Genomic DNA, 21096 nt, shown 5'->3' with positions numbered 1-21096 from the left:
GATGCTCGGGAGAAGCATGTCCTGCACCATTTCTTCTGCAGTTGTTGCCCAATAATGGAGTGAATGGGGAAATGATCAGACAGCAGGACAGAAGGACAGCACGAGTCAACACTGCACAGCTTCACAGGCAAGGGGGGCGGGGGAGGGGGCACCACAGATTTTTCACCTTGACCCCTAGGCTGAGTTTCCATCCAGAAAATGGAATTGGAAAAAAAAAATCTTTCTGGAAAAGAAGTACAGAGAGAAGCTAGAGAGAAGACGAGCACTTAAGGGATAACTGTTTTCAAATGCTTATTAGTATTTGGCCTCAACAGAAATGCTTTTATGTATCAAAATTTCCACAGCAAGAACATTAAAAAAAGAGACAAAAAGAACTTATGGGTGCACAGCCATCAGAGGTGAGACCATGAAAGCAAATTTATCCTTCTCCAATTGTTGTTGTTGTCTTTTTAAATTTTTTACTCCATTCAAAATCTCTCCCCTCCTTTTTCTGTACCACCTACTTGATACTTTATTTACACCTCCAATTAAGTTTAAAACAGACCCAATCAATATCTCAAAGTACTTTTTAGGCTATCATTAAAGACTAATAAATAGCCACATTTGAAAACAATTAAGTACTCCCTAGCAACACACAATTAACAGGGTAAATTAAAATTGTGAAGGAAATGAAGTCTTATTAGGGTCACGTCAGCAACATCCAAAATGATTTCCAAATTTCCATAAGGAGCCCACAGTCCCATAAAGGTCCATGGGTGAGGCACAACCCAATGCCTTAAGACTGACTTGTTTAACAATCCAAAAAGAATAAAATCCTAACAGAGTATATTCAGTACACAGTGATAATAAAAACACTGGCACCCTACAGCAACCCCATTTAATGGTACTTAAGTTTAAGTGGCCTTTACGGAACAACAATACTTACATCACAAAATACAGTCTCTTGAATTTAGAAACCAGGTTATAGCTCCTCACTGCATCTCCATTATGAAGATGGAAATAAAAAGTGCGATTTCTTATAAGCTCTCTAAAACTTCATTCACAGTAATGAACACTTTCCCCCTAGCATTACTTACTTTATGAGGGCAAGCTATTGTTCTTGGAGCATCATCTTCTTTAATTTTTCTTGGCTTCATTCTTACCAAAGGGGGGGGAAAAAAAAAGAGAGACAGGTTTGTAGGAATGGGTAGACTCATCTGGCATAAATCATATAGTCCCTAAAATGCTTTCCCTATAGGTACAAAAACTAAGATTACAACATGCTTCCGTGAAGGGGAAGGGATGAGAAAACTCACATTCTCTGGGGACCCGCGACTGTGAAGAAGCACTCTTCCAACCTACAGGTAAGTTTTCTTAGGCACAAACAGGGCTGAGTGGCTGCCTGTGGTCTCGTAGCTAATAAGCTGGTGCAGCTTAGGATGGCACTGTGAGCTGTATGATTGAAGTATCTGCTCTTTTCCCCAAACTCTTTAAAAAATAAAAAAGACCAACAGCCCCAAAACCACAGATGAAACTCCTAGTGGGAGCAAAGTGAGGTAAGCAAAGTGAGGTATCCAAAAGCAGCTGCTGTGATAAGGGTGCTTTAAGAAAGGAAGATATGGGAGGGGGGTCTTAAAACTATCTATCCTATACAACTGCTTAAAAAAGGGGGGGGTTGTCCATCTTATACTGACAGAAATGATCTTTATAAGAGACTCTTTTTTAAAAAGGGTACAGAAAAGTCCTTTTAAACAGAGAATTGTTTATATACATATATGTATAATAGCTCTAGAAGGAAACACAGCAAACTGTGAGTATTGGTTACTCTGGGGAGGAGCCCCTAGGGACTGGCGGGAACACCCCCAAACCTTTTCACACTGTTTAATTTTTATCATACTATTAGTTTTGGTGTTGGTGGTGATGGGAGGGAGATTATAGTTTCGACCACTTGGGCAGTCAGGGAGAGCCCTGCTTGCGGAGTTACTACCCAGAGCTTGCTTATTTGGTAACTTACCTACCTGCTATATTCACTGAACCAACCTTTGGTCTTTTGTCAAAACTTTCTCTCCAAAACTCCCTAAAGATCTGTGTGTGGTACAGGGTGAGAAATTAAGAGTTCCTAGAAAAACTAGAAAAAAAGATTTAAAATCTCTGAAACCGATGTTCTCGTCCCTAGTTTTGCCATCTCACACTCCTGTATGAGGATGCATATTTAATACACAACTAAGCTGATGCTCCCTGAGAGCAGGCTCACTCACCACCCCTCTTTTACTATGAAAGACTGCTGCTGTCGTCTTGAAGGGAGCAAAGGCCCTAACAGTATTATCCTTCTTCACTCTTGATCTGAGGAAAGGATTCCCTGAGGCTCCTTACTTTATAAAACCTGAACTCATGAAATCACCTCCTTAAACTTTCCACATCCTGGATGAGCAGAGGTGAAACAATTCATCTGGTACCTATAACTTATCTCTAAGGAGTTTGTTCAAGACAGTACAAATTTCCTACTTGGAATTCTAAGAGAACGTTTTCAGCCTGGTATCCTCCCCAGTCCAACCGTGTAGATACTTGTCCTTTCTTGTACTTGGAAGATTACCACATCAGTTAGCAAACATTTTCTAAGTGCCTGCTGTGTACAGGGCTCTGAACTAGCCTATGTTACCTTAAATAGAGTTTGGGTCTGAGTTCACAAAACCAGGTACGACAAAAATTTGGTGCCACTGCGCCACCTGGAGGTTATAATAACAGAGTCTGAAAAATAATAGTGATTCATACGACACGGTTCTACACCAATCAAATGTTAATGATAAGAACTGTATATTAAGAACCAAGCTTCAATCTTCCCAATTAAGATGTTTACTCTTTGATGATTCCACTCAAATGCTGTCCTGGCTGTGAAGATAACTACATGATTGTCCAAATTCACAGAACGGTACTAACCTAAAAGAGGTGAATTTTACTGTATGCAAATTATCTCAAAAACCAAAAACTCTGACTTTAAAAACACATTCACTGGGTTGACAAATACGTCGTACTGACAACCTTTTTCCCCTCTTCCACCCGCCTTAGGGCTTGAACGTGGGGACAGTGGCAGTGAAATGCCTATGACCGTAGGACAGGTGTAGCCCAGTTACCTACGAGTGTCCCCAGACCTCACAAATTTTCTTAAATTCATTCCTAGGAACTTAATTTTTTTTTATCATGGAAAATTTCAAATATACACAAAAGTAAAGAGAACAGTCCTATGTGCCATTCACCCAACTCTTGATTCATTTTTTGAATGTTATTAAGTGGCATTTCTTCTTAAAATGTCATTTTTAAAATGTGTGCTAATATTTAGCAATATACTTAATTTTAGAATTAGAGTTTAAAGCGCATCTGGGCAAACACCCTTGGACTCGAGGAGGAAGTGGAGGTATTTAACTGCAGCCACTCTTAAGCTCTTGAGCAAATCAGTCTTGTTCACTTCAGAGTGGCAAGTGAGGCAGTATACGCAGGTACCTTTTACATGATATTCGAATGCAAACACTAAAAAGGGCATTTTCCAAACGAGCGTGCCTAGATTGAAAGTGTTCTGTTTTGTGAGTAAAGACTAAAATTAAAATCTTTGTGGCAACAATTGGTACATAAACCTACAAAAAATATATATATATATATATTTGAAATCCTAAAAAAGAGAGTCATTTTTTAAAAAGACTAAAATTACATACTACTACTTAGAATACCTTCTTGACCCACCCAAACCAGTCAGTCACAAGTAACCAAGATACGAGTTTCTCACTGACTGAGAAGCTTACAAAGCTCTCGGACCCGGAGACGACGACAAGAGCATTAGCATCGTGAGGTGAGCGAGGTGGAATGGGATGTGTGACTGGGTGCCGGCTTCAACCAGCTGCACGACCTTGAGCAAATCACTTAACTTCTCAGCCTCAGTTTCTTATTCTGTAAAAAGGTATTAATGCTACCTATTTAGAGCTGTGGAAATTAAGAGATGATGTACGTTAAGCTCTTGAGAAATGACGGCTATTATTACCGCCAACCTGTGCTAAATGGGCCGAGGCAAAACTGAGTTCATTCCTTAAAAAAATGCCAGTTGTATTTAACAACCCAGAAGGTACTGGTGCCTCCAAACCACCATTGTCAAATAAAGGACTGAGAGACTGAGAAAGAAATGCACAAGTAACGTGGAAAGGCCCCTCCATGTATTAGAAATGATATGGAGGAGCCAGGTAGGCAACAGAAGTTTCCCGTTCAATTAAAAATAGAGACTATGTGCCCTATGACGTGACTGCTGATTTTACACTCTGCCATTCTGCATACATTGTAAAGGCTGGACACCAGTATCACAAACTGCAGGAATTTCCTGGACAATTTTCAGCAGGGCGTTATGTAAACCAGAAGTTCTGACTAAGTTAAATCTGTAAATGTCCCAGAAGCCAAGATGAAACATTTCTGAAGAAGTGATTCTTGAATGAAAATAAGCAGCTTAGCCGACTCCAGACTGGAACCAGCTGTGCTGACGGGACAGAAGGCCCTGTGTAATAGCGCTGCCATCTGCAAGCACCGTTCACCTCCCTTCTTTGTGTTGCCTAAGGCAAACGAGCCACAGTTTGTTCAAGGGGTTCTCTCTTAGCGTACGTTCATGTGATATTGAGGGGTTTTATGGCATTTCAGCTCCACCATCACACTTCATCTTTATATCAAACCGGTGAAAAAGCCTCAGGGTGGGTAGTGAACCACAAAAACAAACCCCCACCAACTCGGGACTGATCGAACCACTTGTTCTGATCTTCCTGCACAGAAGGTTTCCAAAGGGCTAAGTTTAGTTAATGAAAAATGCACAAAATTTAATCAGGGAACAGAATTCTCTAGGTCCCACCCACTGACCAATTTTTGAAGTATTTACTAAAAACACATTTCAAGAAAGAACAAAACCACCATAGTCGCACCTCCGCAATACCATGACTTTCAAATAAGTCATTATTTCTTATACCTGTTCATACACACTAAGTGATTTACTAAGCGGTCTAGGCTCAGTGCAGCAGGAACCTGAACATTCTTTGGTCAGTTCCAAGTCCAGTCTAGAATCCTACCATGCCAGTACATGGAGGGGAGGGGAAAGCAACTAACATGCCACCTTAAGATGAGAACTGAGTCACAGGGTGGAGGTGGATGAAAAGAGGAGGCCAGGAGAACAAGTTCTGTGTTTTGTTTTTTTTTTTCGGTACGCGGGCCTCTCACTGTTGTGGCCTCTCCCGTTGCGGAGCACAGGCTCCAGACGCGCAGGCTCAGCGGCCATGGCTCATGGGCCCAGCCGCTCTGCGGCATGTGGGATCTTCCCGGACCGGGGCACGAACCCGTGTCCCCTGCATCAGCAGGCGGACTCTCACCCACTGCGCCACCAGGGAAGCCCTTCTGTGCATTTTTATAAGCCAACAAGATAAGATATGGCCCCCAACAGTTTGAAACTTGGCACTTCTTTGTCAACAGCTTTGAGACCCAGTCACCATTCTGGGGTCTCTGGAAAGTCCTATTCACAGCTGTTACATTGTCAAAATGTGAAGCCCTAAGAGAATAGGGCATTCCAGGCTCAACTATTTCTCACCACCACTGCCCAATTAGAGAGATTTATTTGGTTTTACTCATCTTTTCAAGAGATACTATGGAAAATGGGGATGAGAATGAGCCCAACCTCACAACTGCCCAAATCCTGTACCTTTACTTTGTACATGTTGTCAAGGGGAGCAAGACTGCATTCTATTCTGTATACAAAATGGAATCTTTAACAGGCTGATTATAAAAGATAATAAACACATACTATATTCAGGTAATTACATAAGTAATGCTTACTAAAGAATTTAACTGTGTGCTAGGATCATATTTCATGCTCTGCAAGTCCAATACAGTAGAGCTTCAGTTACCGAGGAGAGAATTTTCCTAGAGTCGAGTCAAATGAGTGTTCTCTCTTTAAATATTGTCAAAATTATGCCCCATTTTTAGGCCACGGTTTTCTTAACCCTGCCACGCTTGTCATGGACTTTCTATCTTCTCTTCTTTAGAAGACTCTTTCCCATACTACCAAGATCTTCTAGCTCCTTGCTCATTCTATCCACTACTGAATGAAATGGACTTTTCTTGAAGAAATTCTTACAACCCACTGACTTCCTATTCTAAACTGAACAAGTTTTCCAGCCTGTTGCACAGCAGTCTTCTTGATTTTCTGTTCACTGTATTCTTTAGGAAGTCTTCCCTTTGATGTTCATCCTCATTATACTGGAGCACACCCTCAAGTAACCTCTTCAGAAAGGATGCATGCGACATAAAACGAATCCTTAGGTGTCTAAAACTGTCATTGTTTTGCCCTTGTGTTGGACTGATAGCTTTGCTGGATCAAGAATTCTGTTTACAATAATCTTCCTCAGAAATCTCAGAACATTGCTCCTTTGTCTTCTAATTATCTATTGCTGTTGAAGAAAATTCTCATTCAGGTTTAATTATCATCCTTTTGTAGACCTATCTTTTCTCCCTGGAAGCTTTTAGCGACATGTGCCCGAGTTTAGAGCTGAAACATCCTGGAGTTTCTGTTCAGAAAACTGGGGACAAGCTTTAAGATTGCTGCCCCAATTCTCCAGCAAGGGGAACAACGCTAAGGGTCACCAACACCTAAGTACTTCTACTGCTCACTACCCATGGGCCCCGCCTCTCTGCAAAACCTTGCCTCAGCCCTCTGCTCCTCCACCAGAATTACTTCACAATATATTATTTAGAGAAATATTTATTCTTCCCTCTCTTGGCCCTTCTGGAAACTCTACTGGCTCTTGGAATGCTGTACTTACCTTTTTCTTTTCTCTTCTTTTCTTTTTTGGCCGCACCCCACAGCATGTGGGATCTTATTAGCTCCCTAACCAGGGAGGTGCAGTGGAACCTGTGCCCCCTGCGGTGGAAGCACGGAGTCTTAACCACTACGCTGCCAGGGGAAGTCCACTGTACTTATTTTCTTGAGTCTGAATGATGCTTTGGCTCTGTCACTGGTTCTGAATACAAGGGCCTTCCCAAGACTTTACTCTTTTCTCTCCAAAACCTCCCACTGCCCCCCGCCAAGAGCTTATTTACAGAACACTCTCATGCTCTTAGCGGGCCCCCATCGGACGGCTCCAGCCCTAACTTACTTCCTGAATCCACCTCAAGTCCAGCACGGATGTCTCTTCAGCATCTAAAACCAAACACTGCATACTCTGAACCCCACACCAGCACCCTCTCCCAATTTCCCTGTCACCTATGGAGCAAAGCTTTTAATGTGCATTTAAAAAAAATTAATGTGCATTTGCCCCTCCCTCTAGACATACAGCCAAACTGTCTCTGTCTTCCACTGTCTCCTGTCATCTCTGTCACATTTATTCACATTTACATAGTCTGACCGCCACCCACCACAATTCTGGCTCAGGCCTTCATGAGCTCTTGTTCAACTGGTTTCTCCCGCTTCCTGGGTGTCCCTGCACCCATCCAGCCTGGATACAGCTGAAAAGTAATTCTCTCAGATTAAATCTCTGATCATACAACCCCTTCTCTACTGCTCAAAAACCTTCACCAGCTGTCTACTACATACTAAAGAGCCCGTATCTTGGCCCAGTATTCACAGGCTCTAATGATCTGGTTTACGTTTACCTAAACCCAGTCATTTCCCTGTAAGCACCCTAATTCACAGCCAAACTTGACTACTTCTGTTTTCTGAATATATACTGGAGAGTGAATGCGTATTCTGTGTTCATGTTGTTCTGGCATGGAGGCCCCACCACGAAAGACCCATCCACCTGTCAGAACTCTATGTTCTTCAAGGCCCAAATCAAACGCTGGCCCCTCCACAAAGCCCTCCTTGATTCCTGTGTTCCAGCGCTCTATCGCTGGGATAGCAGCCCATATACCCCAATAAACCCGAGTACCATAAGGAAGATGTGACTAACTTTAGGAACACATGACAACATTAAACACAGGCATGATATTTGGCTCAATCTGTCCAAAAACTCTTGACCTCACTGCTAACTATGTACCCTACAGATTCCATTTTTATTTGTACTTCTGGTGGGGAGGGGAGCAGGGCAGTTAATATTCAATTCACATATCTGTATTTAAAATACAAACAGCAATAAAAGCTGGAACACGGTGTCATTAACAAAAGGATAGGGCCTTAAGTTTTTTAAAGCCATGATAAATCAGAAATAAATTAATGTTTATATTCCCTATAACTACAGTTTCACTGGAAAGGAGAAAAGGGTACAGACCCTTTTATCAAAGCACGATGGTATTCTTATACCCACGTGACATGTGGAGAAACTGAGGCTCCAAATGGCCAGAGGCCGCCCAGCTTGTTGTTGGCAGGCTGGGAGGAACCAGGACACCCCAGGGTCTCCAGCTCGTCCCTACTCTGCTCTCAAGAGACGGGGGCGGAAAGAAAAGGTGCTCCACTCCACTGTTAGACAGGACAGGAGAGCACAAAGATTTCTTTCTTACTAATTCTGTCTTTGCCTCAATTTCCTGGGCTGTTCCAGGTTCCATTCAACCTCAAGTAGGGAAAAGGAGTATACTTCCTATTCTAGATTTTATTAGTGCATTTCATTTTATTCAGAATTTTACATCTGTGTGGGTTTTTTCACGTCCTTATAAAAACTGCCAAACTATACTAGAAAATAATGTAAAAAGGGGCCAAGGTTTCTTTTTTTTTTTTTGGGGGGGGGGGCCAAGGTTTCTTTAGGAATCTGGCTGGTTTCAGGCAAAACAAATAAACAACCATTGGGTTCAGACCTTCCTTCCTGCTCCTCACCTTGGAGAGTCAGGCACAGGGTCCTGGCCCTAAATATTTGATCTCTTCCTGTCATGCCAGCTTAAATCAACAAAACACCAGGAGCCTAACTGATGACCTGCTGAAATTGGAACTGATGAAGTCCTTTCCAGCGGTCAGCTGTACAAATCCAGTACAGACCCAGGCCTCCAGCAGCTTCAGACCAGGACAATACACGCAAATTTAAAATGTATACAAAAAGGCCAGGAGGCAGTGTAAAGATCCATTTCCAAACAAATTAAGTGCAATTTTATTTATTCACAAGCAACATCAATTACAGAATTAAAGAGGAGGTATTTGCTGCATCTTATTCAAATCTAAAATGGTGCCAGTTACATTCATAGCATAGTTACCACTGAAAATAAAAACCAACTGCTCTTGTTTTCAGAAGCTTCCCTAGAGCAAGAATACAAACCACTATTGTAACTTAGGCACCAATAAACACAGCTGGCAACACTCAAGTACTTTCTTTAACTAAAAGAAAGGAAAAGTTCTTATAACTTACCTAGCAAATTCTGCTAGTTGTTTGGGATCTGAGAGATCAATGCCAGGTATCCCTCCAGGAGGAAGTTTCTTTCCTGTCATATACTCTGAATAATCGGGAGGTGAGTTCTCTCCAATGATCTGTTCTTCAACCACCGTCTCATGGTCAATATCTTTTTTTTCATCTGAAAAACATCGTAAGACGGATCGTCTTAGCTGAGTAAAGAAGTATATATAAGCAAACACATTTTTAAAACCATAAAAAATGCTTTCCTTAGCAGCTTCTTAAATGGGTAATTTATAGCCATTACCTCTTAACCACCCAGTCTTTCTCCTCAATCTCTTAAAACCCTGTTTCTGCTTGAAGGTCACCAAAATCCTCAATGCCAAAGTCAACAACCTTTCCCTCACTGTTCCTTCTTAGCCTAGTGGGAAGCGTTGGCCATTACTGTCCCTCAGCGTCCACTTTTCCCGGTTCTACGCCCACTTCTCTAACCGGCGGCTTATTTTTGGCTTCCTTGCTTCTCCTCCTACCACTTCTCAGAGTTCTGCTTTCTGTCCACCACACACGCTTCCTGTTAACCAGCAACTCTGCAACGCTGACTCAGATCTGATTTTCTAGCCTTCACCTCTTAGCTAGCCTCTTGCCTACCGCTCCAGCCTCCTCATTCTTCACTCTTCTCCCCTCACTCTTAGCTCCAGCTATATTGGCCTTTTAAGTTCCTCCAAGGTACCACAGCCCATCCACCCTAACCTCATGGCCTTTACCCGTGCAATTTTTATTGACTACGACGTGTACTCATAGCTGTGTGATTTCTGTCACCCACTCCCACTAGACTGTAAACTCCACGAAGACAGGGATATTTGTCCGTTTTGATCCCCATGTATCCCGTATCCCTAGAGCCTTGCTCTGAGTCAGCATGTAGGTTGGTCCTCAATAAATATGTGTTCAGGGACTTCCCTGGTGATCCAGTGGTAAAGAATCCACTTTCGAATGCAAGGGACAGGGGTTCGATCCCTGGTTGGGGAACTAAGATCCCACATGCCTCGGGGCAACTAAGCCCACAGACCTCTCAACTACTGACCTTGTGTGCCACAACTAGAGAGGGAAAATCCACACGCCACAACTAGAGAGAAGCCCCCGCGCGGCGGCAGAAGATCCCGCATGCCTCAACAAAGACCCCGCGTGCCACAACTGAGACCCGACGCAGCCGAAGAAATGAAGAAAAATAAAATAAATAAATAAAATATGTGTTCAAAGAATGTAGGAGAGCTCTACTTAAATGTTCTACTACCATCACAAATCCAACAGGTTAAAAAAAAAAAAAAGAAAAGGAATACTGACCCCCACAATGAATCTCCTCTATTCTAGACACCAAATACTATTGACCATTCTGGGTCCTATGCTGTCTGGTCTCATTTTACCATATCTAGTATTTTATTTCTCCTTTGCACATGCCCTCTATATTCCAACCAGCTGTTTTTCACACAGGTTAATTCAGAAGTGCTGGGAAGGAAATATTCAATAAGAATAAGGAGTTTCTCCCTCTGCTCTTTCTCATCACCTCTCTCCAAACCCAGCCTACCCTCTGGAGTCTAGCTCAAATTCTCTAAGGGCTGGCTGATTCCATCGCTCCAACCTCAGATTCTTACCTTTGAATTCCTGGATTATTTCTGAATAATAACATTGATGAACTCTAAATCATGCTGTTTTGAACTTTTGTTGGCCTTGTCTCTCAAACTAGAGTGAAGTGCCCAGAGACCAAAACCAGTCTTCTACTACTTTGGTGACTAAAGCAGAAAACAGAATGCTTCAAAACTCTCAATGCTAACTGAAAATTTCTGCTTCTCCATCAAATTGCTTCACAATGAAAAGCACAGAATACAACAGTTTTAAACTTTAAATGCTTCTCCTTTCCCACCGCTCTTCACTGTAGGGAACATTATAGGTCATTACAAGGAACCACAGAATATAATAGCAGCTGACATGTTATTGAATGTTTCCGGGAAGGCACTATTTTAATCACTGCACATATTACCCTATGAGGTGGGCAAATTAGCAAGTTCATTTCACAGAAGAGAAAGCTGAGACACAGAGAGGTTAAGTAACTTGCTCAGGGTTAACCAGTTAGTAAGCGACAGGGGTGAAGTCTAACACCTGAGCGCTTTACTGTTAGGCCCAGCCGCCTCTTGTTTGGAACTAGAAAGAACCTGATAATATAACCCAGGTTACCCGTTTATAAGAAAATCTCGCTGGATGCATTAATAAAAAAGAAGAGGAAATGTGGTTACTGATCACAAGTTACAGAGCTGGGATTCCACACTGTAACCAGATTCTTTCGTTTCTTTTTTCAGGGCTGTGATAATTCCTTTACCCTCTGATCGCTCCAGCCTAGGCACAACTACCACCACATCAACTTTCTAGTGGTATCAAAATAAACTGGTGGTTAGGGAGGCTATTTTTCTTCACTGAAACTATTTTTATTCTCACAGTGAAGACACATTCTTGTTGGTATCTTTCTAATAAATACAAGAATGATGGCAAGGTTGAGAATCACTGCTGCTCTGAGCAAGCTACTGATAAGGATTATGTCTCAAGTGTACTGGGGCAGAAACAAAGCTGAACTCTTGGCATAAAGGAATCACAGGCTCAACCATTCCTTGTATTAGTTCAACACGTAATAACCGAGGGCCACCTGTGAGCCTGGCACTGATCTAGGCAGCAGAAACAAAACCAGGTCTCTGCCCTCATGGGACTTACATTCTGGCGAGGGAAGTGGTCTCAGTCGGTTCAGGCTGCTACAGCAAAAATACTCTAGACTGGGTGGCTTAAACAGAAATGTATTCCTTACAGTCCTGGAGATCAAGGTGCCAGCCCACTGAAACTCTTCTTCCTGGTTCCCAGACATCAGATGTCTTCTTGTTGTATCCTTACATACACACCATTTCTCATCACATTACATAGCTTCTGTCTCTTATTATAAGAGCACTAACCCCATCCATGAGGGCTTTATAACCTAATAACTTTCCAAAGGCCCCACCCTCCAAATACCATTGCATCGGGGATTAGGGCTTCAACGTATGAATTCTGGGGTGACACAAACTGAAGTCGAATGAGGAAATACTTCTTGAGGATCAGTTCTTAGTTCCAACATTCAAGAATATAAAATACCCAGAAAACAATCAAATGATTAAGAATCAGAATACATGGGACTTCCCTGGTAGCACAGTGGTTAAGAATCCGCCTGCCAATGCAGGGGACAAGGGTTCAAGCCCTGGTCCAGGAAGATCGTATATGCCACAGAGCAAATAAGCCCACGTGCCACAACTACAGAAACCGGTGCGCCTAGAGCCCGTGCTCTGCGACAAGAGAAGCACTGCAATGAGAAGCCCGTGCACCGCACTGAAGAGTAGCCCCCACTCGCTGTAACTAGAGAAAGCCCACGTGCAGCAATGAAGACCCAATGCAGCCAAAAATAAATAAATAAATAAATTTATTTAAAAAAACAAAACAGGTTAGATTCAAGTTTTATTGTGGAGAAGGAATGAACATGGCTGGGTGATGAATCAGACGGGTGGGGGGGGGGGGGAAGAGGGATGTCAAGTATGCCATCTCAGTTTCTTGTTTGTGTTTCCTGGAGGACAGTGGTGTCATTAGCTAAGATGGAAAATGGGGGAAGAGACAACCTGCAGGAGAGGATCTGGAATCCCACTTTGGTTTGGCTCCACTGGCTAACTGTGCGACACCTAGTGGACAGACCTCAAGGAGGTAAGAAATAGCTACGTACTGGGGATAAAAAGAAATCTAGGTTGGAGAGAAATATAATGGGAATCACTGGCATACAAACTGCATTTAAAGCTGCAGAAATATACCTTATCTATAAAAAAAAATATAGGAAGAGAAAAGGCTCAGAACCAAAAGCTGTGTAATTCCAATACTGAGAGAATGAGGAGGACTTTGCAAAGGAGACTAAAGAGATGTGTTCAGATAGAGAGAAAACTACCTTTGTCTAATGAGAATCTTAATCAGTGACACACCAAGTGAAAGTGGCACACAGTGAAAGCAATCTGTCCTGAAGTACACACAGTAAGTGCATGATCTGTACATCATTTTAAAAACCGTAACTAAACCGATTAAAAATCAGTCTGCTTTTGATTATCACTATATACCTGCACTTTGAAAACAATGTCAATGATACAATATTCTTTCCTTAAAAAAAAAATTAAAAAAAACTTTTGTTGGTCTAAGTTCTAAATAATTGCTGTGGTTACTGTACGCTTTCATAATATATACTTAAAACTTCAAATTATCATCACATATTTCTTACTTATTCCTTAACAAACACTGTATTTCATGGAAGTTAATTTGGAGAACTCCTTGAAGACCAGTGCACAGAAACTGTAAAACAGATGGTTGTTAACTATTCAACAGCAAAATTTAAGAAAATAAACTATTTATATAGGGGAAAAAAATCACATTTCAAAGAAGACTGCTAGAGAAATGACAAAAGATGCTAGGATCTATTGCCAGAAGAAATCAAAGATGTCTGCCTCATTTTCACCAAGAACTGGACACATATTAAAGCAACAGATCAAATTATGTCACTGTTTGCTATAATTTGTCCATTTTATCTGATTTTTGCAAAGAAAATCTTCAGAAGTTTGCCAAATAGAAGAGAAATTTATGATGCACTAAGAGACAAATAACTGCATTTACAGATCATATGTACATAAGCTTCCCTCTTTGTTCAAAACACCTAAGTGAGAAGTATTAATTCATTTTCTTTTTGTACAATTTTATTTTAAAATGTTTTACTATTATAATATGTATTCAAATACAGATTTTCACTGCCTGCAGTGGCCATTATTATATTCCTTCCATTTCAGAATGACTACTGAAATAGATTCGCTGTATAGAAGAGGATGAAGGTGTTCACTGATCAGCTCTGATTATCAAGTTTCTTATATGTGTTACTGAGTTCTAGTGACTGGCAACAGAGTAATTATCAAATACACATCAAGGGACTTCCCTGGTGGCACAGTGGTTAAGAATCCGCCTGCCAATGCAGGGGACACGGGTTCAAGCCCTGGTCTGGGAAGATCCCACATGCTGTGGAGCAACTAAGCCCATGCGCCACAACTACTGACTGAAGCCCGAGCGCCTGGAGCCCGTGCTCTGCAACAAGAGAAGCCACCGCAATGAGAAGCCCACACACTGCAACTAAGAGTAGCCCCCGCTTGCCACAACTAGAGAAAGCCCATGCACAGCAATGAAGACCCACGCAGCCAAAAATAAATAAAATAAAATAAATTAAAAACAAACAAATACACATCAAAGTAAAGCATGTTCATGAAGCAAAGTATCTAAATTTGCTTTAAAATCTGTTTTGTATATTATTCTCTGGAGTTTTCCTTGAGGGTAGGACTTAATTAATTATCTCATTGTTTCAAGGGGACAGGGTTAATCCACATTAGAAGTGTCACCAAAATCAGTTTCTATAGTCTTGAAACTAACGTAACATAGTAAATCAACTATACTCCAAAACAAACAAAAGAATCAGCTTCTATAATCAATGTGACTTAACCTTGTAATTGTGATTACACAACACAACTGGGCAGTGCAAATGAAAACTAAATATCAGAATTCCTGTTTGGAAAAAGCTGAGAAAACAAGTCATTGATTCAAAGAAGTAGGGTGGTAGGAAAAACGTAATATTGAGAAAACTTCTAGTCAAAAGTGTGGATTAGGTGATTCCCATGCTCACTAACACTATGGCTAGAGGCAAATGACCTACAACAACCAGGCCTAAGATGGAAGGTGTTGGAAAAACAAACTCTAGCCAATACCATCCAGCAATGGGGTGGCACACTTTGAATTGTTTCAGCAGGACAATCTATTCATTCACATTTTTAAAACATTCTTTTTTCTGTACATGGAACTATTCAAAAGGTTAAAAAGGTACATAAATAAGTCCCTGTCTCTTAGCTATTCAGTTTCTAAGTTACCAAAGCTCTCAGTCGTTTGAGAGGCAAAGCAAAGAGACTCAAAACATTTACAGTCAAAAAGAAATGACTAAGGAACTAAACTAAATGTAAAGGCTGGGAGCACTCTACAGGCCTAGAAAACAGGTTCATAAGTGGAGCTTCACATGCCCTCCATGCTCCCACCAAACTGGTTTGCTTGCAATGTTATTCAATGTCTGATAAAAGGTATTTCATAAACACAACGCTCCTTCCCTTCTTGCCCACCTCTCATCCCCCACCTGGGCTTTCCAAAGCCCAGATCAAGATCTCTTTCCTTCAAGAGGCCTCTCATTGCTATCACTGACCCTTCTTTGGTCTCCTTACTTATTAAAGGGTAGACCACCTATCTATCATATATAAGGCTGAAACAAGGTAACACATTAAATGGGAACCATGGTGTCTGGAAAAGAGGTGTGCAAAAACACCTTTATTCCAAAAAATAAACAAACAAAAAACCTTTATTCCACTTTGCCCTCCCTCCTGGGCCTAAGGGGAAGAGTAGGTCCTATGCTTATGGTTTTTAAAGAATGTTGAACTTTTAAAAACTATAGTAAGCCAAGTAAAGAATCACCTTCAATTAGGTTACATTTAAGTCTTTTGGCTGCTCCAAGACACTACATGAAATCTGACACTGTACTAACTGGAATCTGTGCATTGCTATCTCTCAGTGGGCCCCTTATATAGAAAACAGTTTATTTTAGAATTCAGTCCTAAGAAAAGTTTGATTCCCTTAGAAGTTTTTCTATCTTAGAATCAGCTAACAGTAGTATAGTTTCCTTGTTTATCTTGATTGCCAGGAAGCTCATTAGGGTTGACCCTAATGCTTCCTTTTTTTCTGTGATCCTGATTTTCACCAATTTACATATTTTTTTACCTACTTCCCTATTTATTTATTTATTTGTGGGTTGGCTAGATTTTGTTTCTCCACACCTTCCATCTTAGGCCATTAACTTTGGTCTGACCATTCTAGGTAACTTTTGACCAAAATGACATTATATACTCACCACCGCCATGAAGCCAAACCTTCACCGAAATGGGGGAGAGCTAATACTTGAGATTCGTTGTTAAGCAACAGACAAAAATCGGACATAGGCTGTTTCCACTTTTCCCCACTAACAGAGACCTTAGGAAGGGATACTATCATTTACTGAGTACCTGTTTCATGCCAGCAACTGTCACATTCCTCAATTCAAACAAAACCTTTATGGTATTAACCTCAAGTTTTTGGTTGAAGAAATCAAGCCTCAGAAATGCCAAGTAGTGGGACTTCCCTGGTGGTCCAGTGGTTAAGACTCCACGCTTCCAATGCAGGGGCTGAGGGTTCGACCTCTGGTCAGGGAACTAAGATCCCACATGCTGCATGGCGTGGCCGGGGCGGGGGAGAAATGCCAAGTAGTGTATCTAAAGAGGCAAAGTGGCAGATCCAGGATTTGAATCTAGAACTGACTGAAGTCCATGCTTTTTCTAAAAAAGGAATGCTCTTCCACCCTCTTCCCCACACTTACTACTCCTTTTCTGAAAGTAGTAACAGGTAAGAGTGCTATTTTGGACTCTAGGCTAGGATTCTGCCTTACAGCACAATTCCATGCACTCGTTCACTAAGTTATTTACTGAGAATCTTCTATGTGCCTTGTACCATCGTAAGGCTGCAGGGTTACAGCCCAGGACTTACACTCTAGAGGAAGTAGACAGACAAGCAGCAAGTTAGAAGATAAAAGCAAGACAATTTCAGACAGTGCTACAAAGAAAAACAGGGTTGAGAGAGAACGATGGCGAGGGGGGTGCTCATTTGAAAGGATGAAAGGGTAGGCCTCTTAGAGCTGAGACTTGAAAAACAGATGGCACTAAGAAGGTGAACATCTGAGGTCAGAGCATTGGAAGCAGAGGTAAGAATAAGTGCAAAGAAACAAGTTCAAGAAACTCAAAGAAGGCCGGGAAGGCTGGAGCATAATGGGAGCACAGGGACAAGGAAGGAAGTCAGGGAGGAAGCAGGGCCACATCACGTGTGGCTGGTGGCTTATGAGAAGCCTGGATTCTACTGAATGCAATGACATGTCTCTGGGATGATGATGATGATGTGTGTGTGTGCAGATATAAAACATAAAATTTACCATTCTGATAACCATTTTTAAATTTACAGTTCAGTGGTATCAAGTATATCCACACTGTTGTGCTTGAGGGATTTTTAGGCAAGGGAGTGAATTCACATAATTTAAGCCTTAGAATCTAATTCAGAAAGGAATAGTGTGTGTGGGATCCAGTCAGATCCCCAGAAGTAAAATCCAGCAGTTTGTATTCAATCCTTGTCAAGAATCTATAAAAAAGTAGTTAGTACAATAACCATATGTATTACTACAAATTACAAGTGAGTTATCAACAAAATAAGAAATTAAAAACCAACTCTCAATCTGGAGTCATGGCAGCAGCTTCTATTTTTGGGGGTGCTTAAAATCTAGAAGACAAAAAGGGGAAAGAAGGGGGCAGAGTTGAGAACTGTAAAAGGAGAAAGACACTTTGGAGTGTTTTTAAGAGTGTGATACTCTGTGAGACGCTAGAAATTCTACCTGAAGTTTATGGCTCTCCTAGGAGAGGAGACAGGGTCCAGACACCACAGAACAGCCTCCAGCACAACAGTGCCTCTTTCCCTGCCCCTCAGCTCTTACATTTGAGAGGAATAACTTACACAAGAAAGAAAAGAGCCCATCACAACCATTTACATTGATGTTTATTCATATCTGAAACCTCACTGTAAGACTAAAGTAACTGAATAGTTACTATGAATTGTACTCAAGAGAGTTCCTATTATCTCACCAGATCATGTTAAAATTGGGTGGTTTTCTTTAAGAAATTGAGTGTACTGCTTCCTTTTGTCACATAAGAATTCAGAAAGGAGTAGAATTTCTTTGCTGTAAAGGAAATGAAAAATGCCTTTTGGGGTCCCCCTACTCAAACAAGTCATTTTACAAAGATCCCAAGGTCAGAAGTTAAGCTATGCCAAGGTCAGACCTCTGGTCAGTGCCCTCTAAAGGGAAATTTGATGCTGCTACTAATAAGATTCCCAGAAACCACTGGGCTTGCTGTTACTGATAATCACAAAGTTAAACAGAATGGGACCTACTAACACAAGACACCTAGGACTAGGAAATGGCTCCTCTCCTGACCTGTGAAGTCCACCATAAATAGGAAGGCACAACCTTCCACAACAGAGTCGACTAACTTCCAAGACCTGCCCACATCTTCCTAATAGTCTGCTAACAGTAATGACATGAATGTTTTCTTCAACATCCAGGTAGTGTTTCTGACGCCAAATTTTGAAAATACAATGTTTGCGTGTTTATCCAATAATACGATAGGACACAACTCACTGGTAAATGTTCAGATTTAAAAATTATAAAAAAGTTTTCACTTTTATTCACTCTTCCCATGGGAAGTAGTGAGAGCAGTTTATCAATTGGTCACCTAGAAAGAGAAGGTCATGAGATGACAGAAGAATGTAGATCTTAGGAAATGTTCGTTCTTGATAATTGTTTTTGCTAATAACCTGTTGTAGGCCCTGAATTTCCCAGCCGTAAAACAAACTGATCGGACTTCCCTGGTGGCACAGTGGTTTAGAATCTGCCTGCCAATGCAGGGGACACAGGTTCAATCCCAGGTCAGGGAAGATCCCACATGCCACAGAGCAACTAGGCCCGTGCGCCACAACTACTGAGCCCGCGTGCCACAACTACTGAAGCCCGAGCGCCTAGAGCCCGTGCTCCGCAACGAGAAGCCACCGCAATGAGAAGCCCGCACTCACTGCAACTAGAGAAAGCCTGCGCACAGAAACGAAGACCCAACGGAGCCAAAATAATTTTTTAGATAAATAAATAAAACTGATCTTACTAAAGCAGGCATCAAAACAAATAGAAAAGCTTTTTGTAAATATCAGCCCAGGAGTCTGGCATACTTTAAAAATTTATTATTCATTCTCTTCCAAAAGCCTAAAATGCTAGTTGTAGGTAGGTCAGGAGCTGTGGCCTCTTCTGACACGGATTTCTCTTTTCCTACTGGGGGAGACAGCTGTTGACTGGGGGTGGTGGGGAGGGAGGGTTAATAACCGGCAGATGCAATCTGACAGCACCGAGGCTTATCAGTAAGCCAGGCTTCCAGAGCTACCAGGTTAGGCATTGGGCTCGATGACTTAGGCTGCCCTATGTAGGTCATGGGGTTGACATGATTACTTTGGAGGGTTTCTTGGGCTTGGCTCCATGGGAATTTACATTTATGGCATCTCTCCTTAGTGTTAAAGAGCATGGTAAAAAAGGAAAAACAGTGAATGGAATGGTCAGGATTAGTAATTTTTGGCAAACCTGAACCTTCTGAATGCATAAAAGTGAGAAAAAATTTAATACTTTTTGACTTTCTTTCAATTTGCTGATTCTAATGTCAATGGCTTTCTGCTCTGAGATGTTTTACTCGATCCAGCACAAAGCACTGCTATATTTGGTCTAACCTAAGACAGTTAAAATACCAACAGCCTAGAGTGAAGGTCACGAATTCTAACTACCTGAAACCTCAAGATTTGAAAGCCTTCTTAGGGTTCTCTCAAAACTAAATGTTTTAAATACTCAGCTCTTATTGTTAGCTTTCCTACTCGACCCAGTGATTTAGTTAAGTGGTTTAGTTTTTAGTAAGTTCTACAAAAGAGGATGTCACTCCCAAACTATAGTGATGAACATCTAGGGGAAAAAAATACATAATACTATGCCCTAAATCTGGCAACAATGAAATGTTCATTAATTACATGCCAGGGAAAAAAAGCAAAAACAAACATGGGCCTTAAAGCAAAGGATTAAAACTATTCAAAACACAGTTAAACTGTGATTAAATATTAAAACATATTCAGCCTTAACTAGACCTTACTTTCCTCATCTGCAAAAATAAGCAGCTCCTGCTGTTTTATCTCTACAATGGCATATTACTCAGCCGTAAAAAGGAATGAAGTACATTCTACAACTTGGATGAAATCTTGAAAACAGACTAAGCCAGACACAAAAGGCAACATATTATATGATTCCATGCAAACGAAATGTCCAGAATAGGCAAATCCAGGGAAAAAGTGAGATTAGTGGTTGCCAAGGGCTAGGGGTGGGGGTGGGGAATAACAGTTATGGGGTTTCTTTCTGGGATGATAAAAATGTTCTGGAATTAGATAGTGGTGATGATTGCACAAACTGGTGAATACACTAAAAATCACCGAACTGTGCACGTGGGAATTATGTCAATAAAAAGAAAAGAAAAACAGCAGATCTCTAGGGACTCTTTCAGATCTATAACTACTCTACTACAGAACTATTAGATTCCCTTTCTGCTGTTCCATTCAAAAGATACCAACCATACATGCCAGATTTAAAGAAATGGACATTACAATACCCCTAAACTGTACAACCCTGCAGCAACCACCTGCACAGAGAAAATGCCTTTTAAGCTAACCTGATACGTACCACTTCAACTAAAGCCTACATCACCAAGTTTCCTGAGTATGGAGAAGTGGATTAACAATTTGGTTAAGATCAAATGCAGAATATATAAAATCCCCTGGGCTTCCCTGGTGGCGCAGTGGTTGAGAGTCTGCCTGCCGATGCAGGGCACACGGGTTCGTGCCCCGGTCCGGGAAGATCCCACATGCCACAGAGCGGCTGGGTCCGTGAGCCACGGCCGCTGAGCCTGCGCGTCCGGAGCCTGTGCTCCTCAACGGGAGAGGCCACAACAGTAAGAGGCCCGCGTACCGCAAAAAA

General features: G+C 41.5%; 1 protein-coding gene across 1 annotated transcript in view; it reads right to left on the bottom strand.

Moving 5' to 3' along the window:
• The window catches only part of YY1 (YY1 transcription factor), a 26181-nt gene that overhangs the window by 2872 nt on the left and 2213 nt on the right, over positions 1-21096 (bottom strand). The window contains exons 2-3 of the mRNA XM_024759573.1: positions 9318-9480; positions 1077-1137 (exon numbers count right to left, since the gene is read on the bottom strand). Coding sequence (XP_024615341.1) covers positions 1077-1137; positions 9318-9480 — 224 coding nt within the window. The remainder of the gene's footprint in view (positions 1-1076; positions 1138-9317; positions 9481-21096) is intronic.

Source organism: Neophocaena asiaeorientalis, unplaced genomic scaffold (genome assembly GCF_003031525.2).
Source record: "Neophocaena asiaeorientalis asiaeorientalis breed wild unplaced genomic scaffold, Neophocaena_asiaeorientalis_V1.1 scaffold476, whole genome shotgun sequence".
In the NCBI taxonomy this organism is placed as follows: domain Eukaryota; kingdom Metazoa; phylum Chordata; class Mammalia; order Artiodactyla; family Phocoenidae; genus Neophocaena; species Neophocaena asiaeorientalis.
Note: the sequence above shows the minus strand (reverse complement) of the source record. Positions and strands in the feature narration are given on the sequence as shown.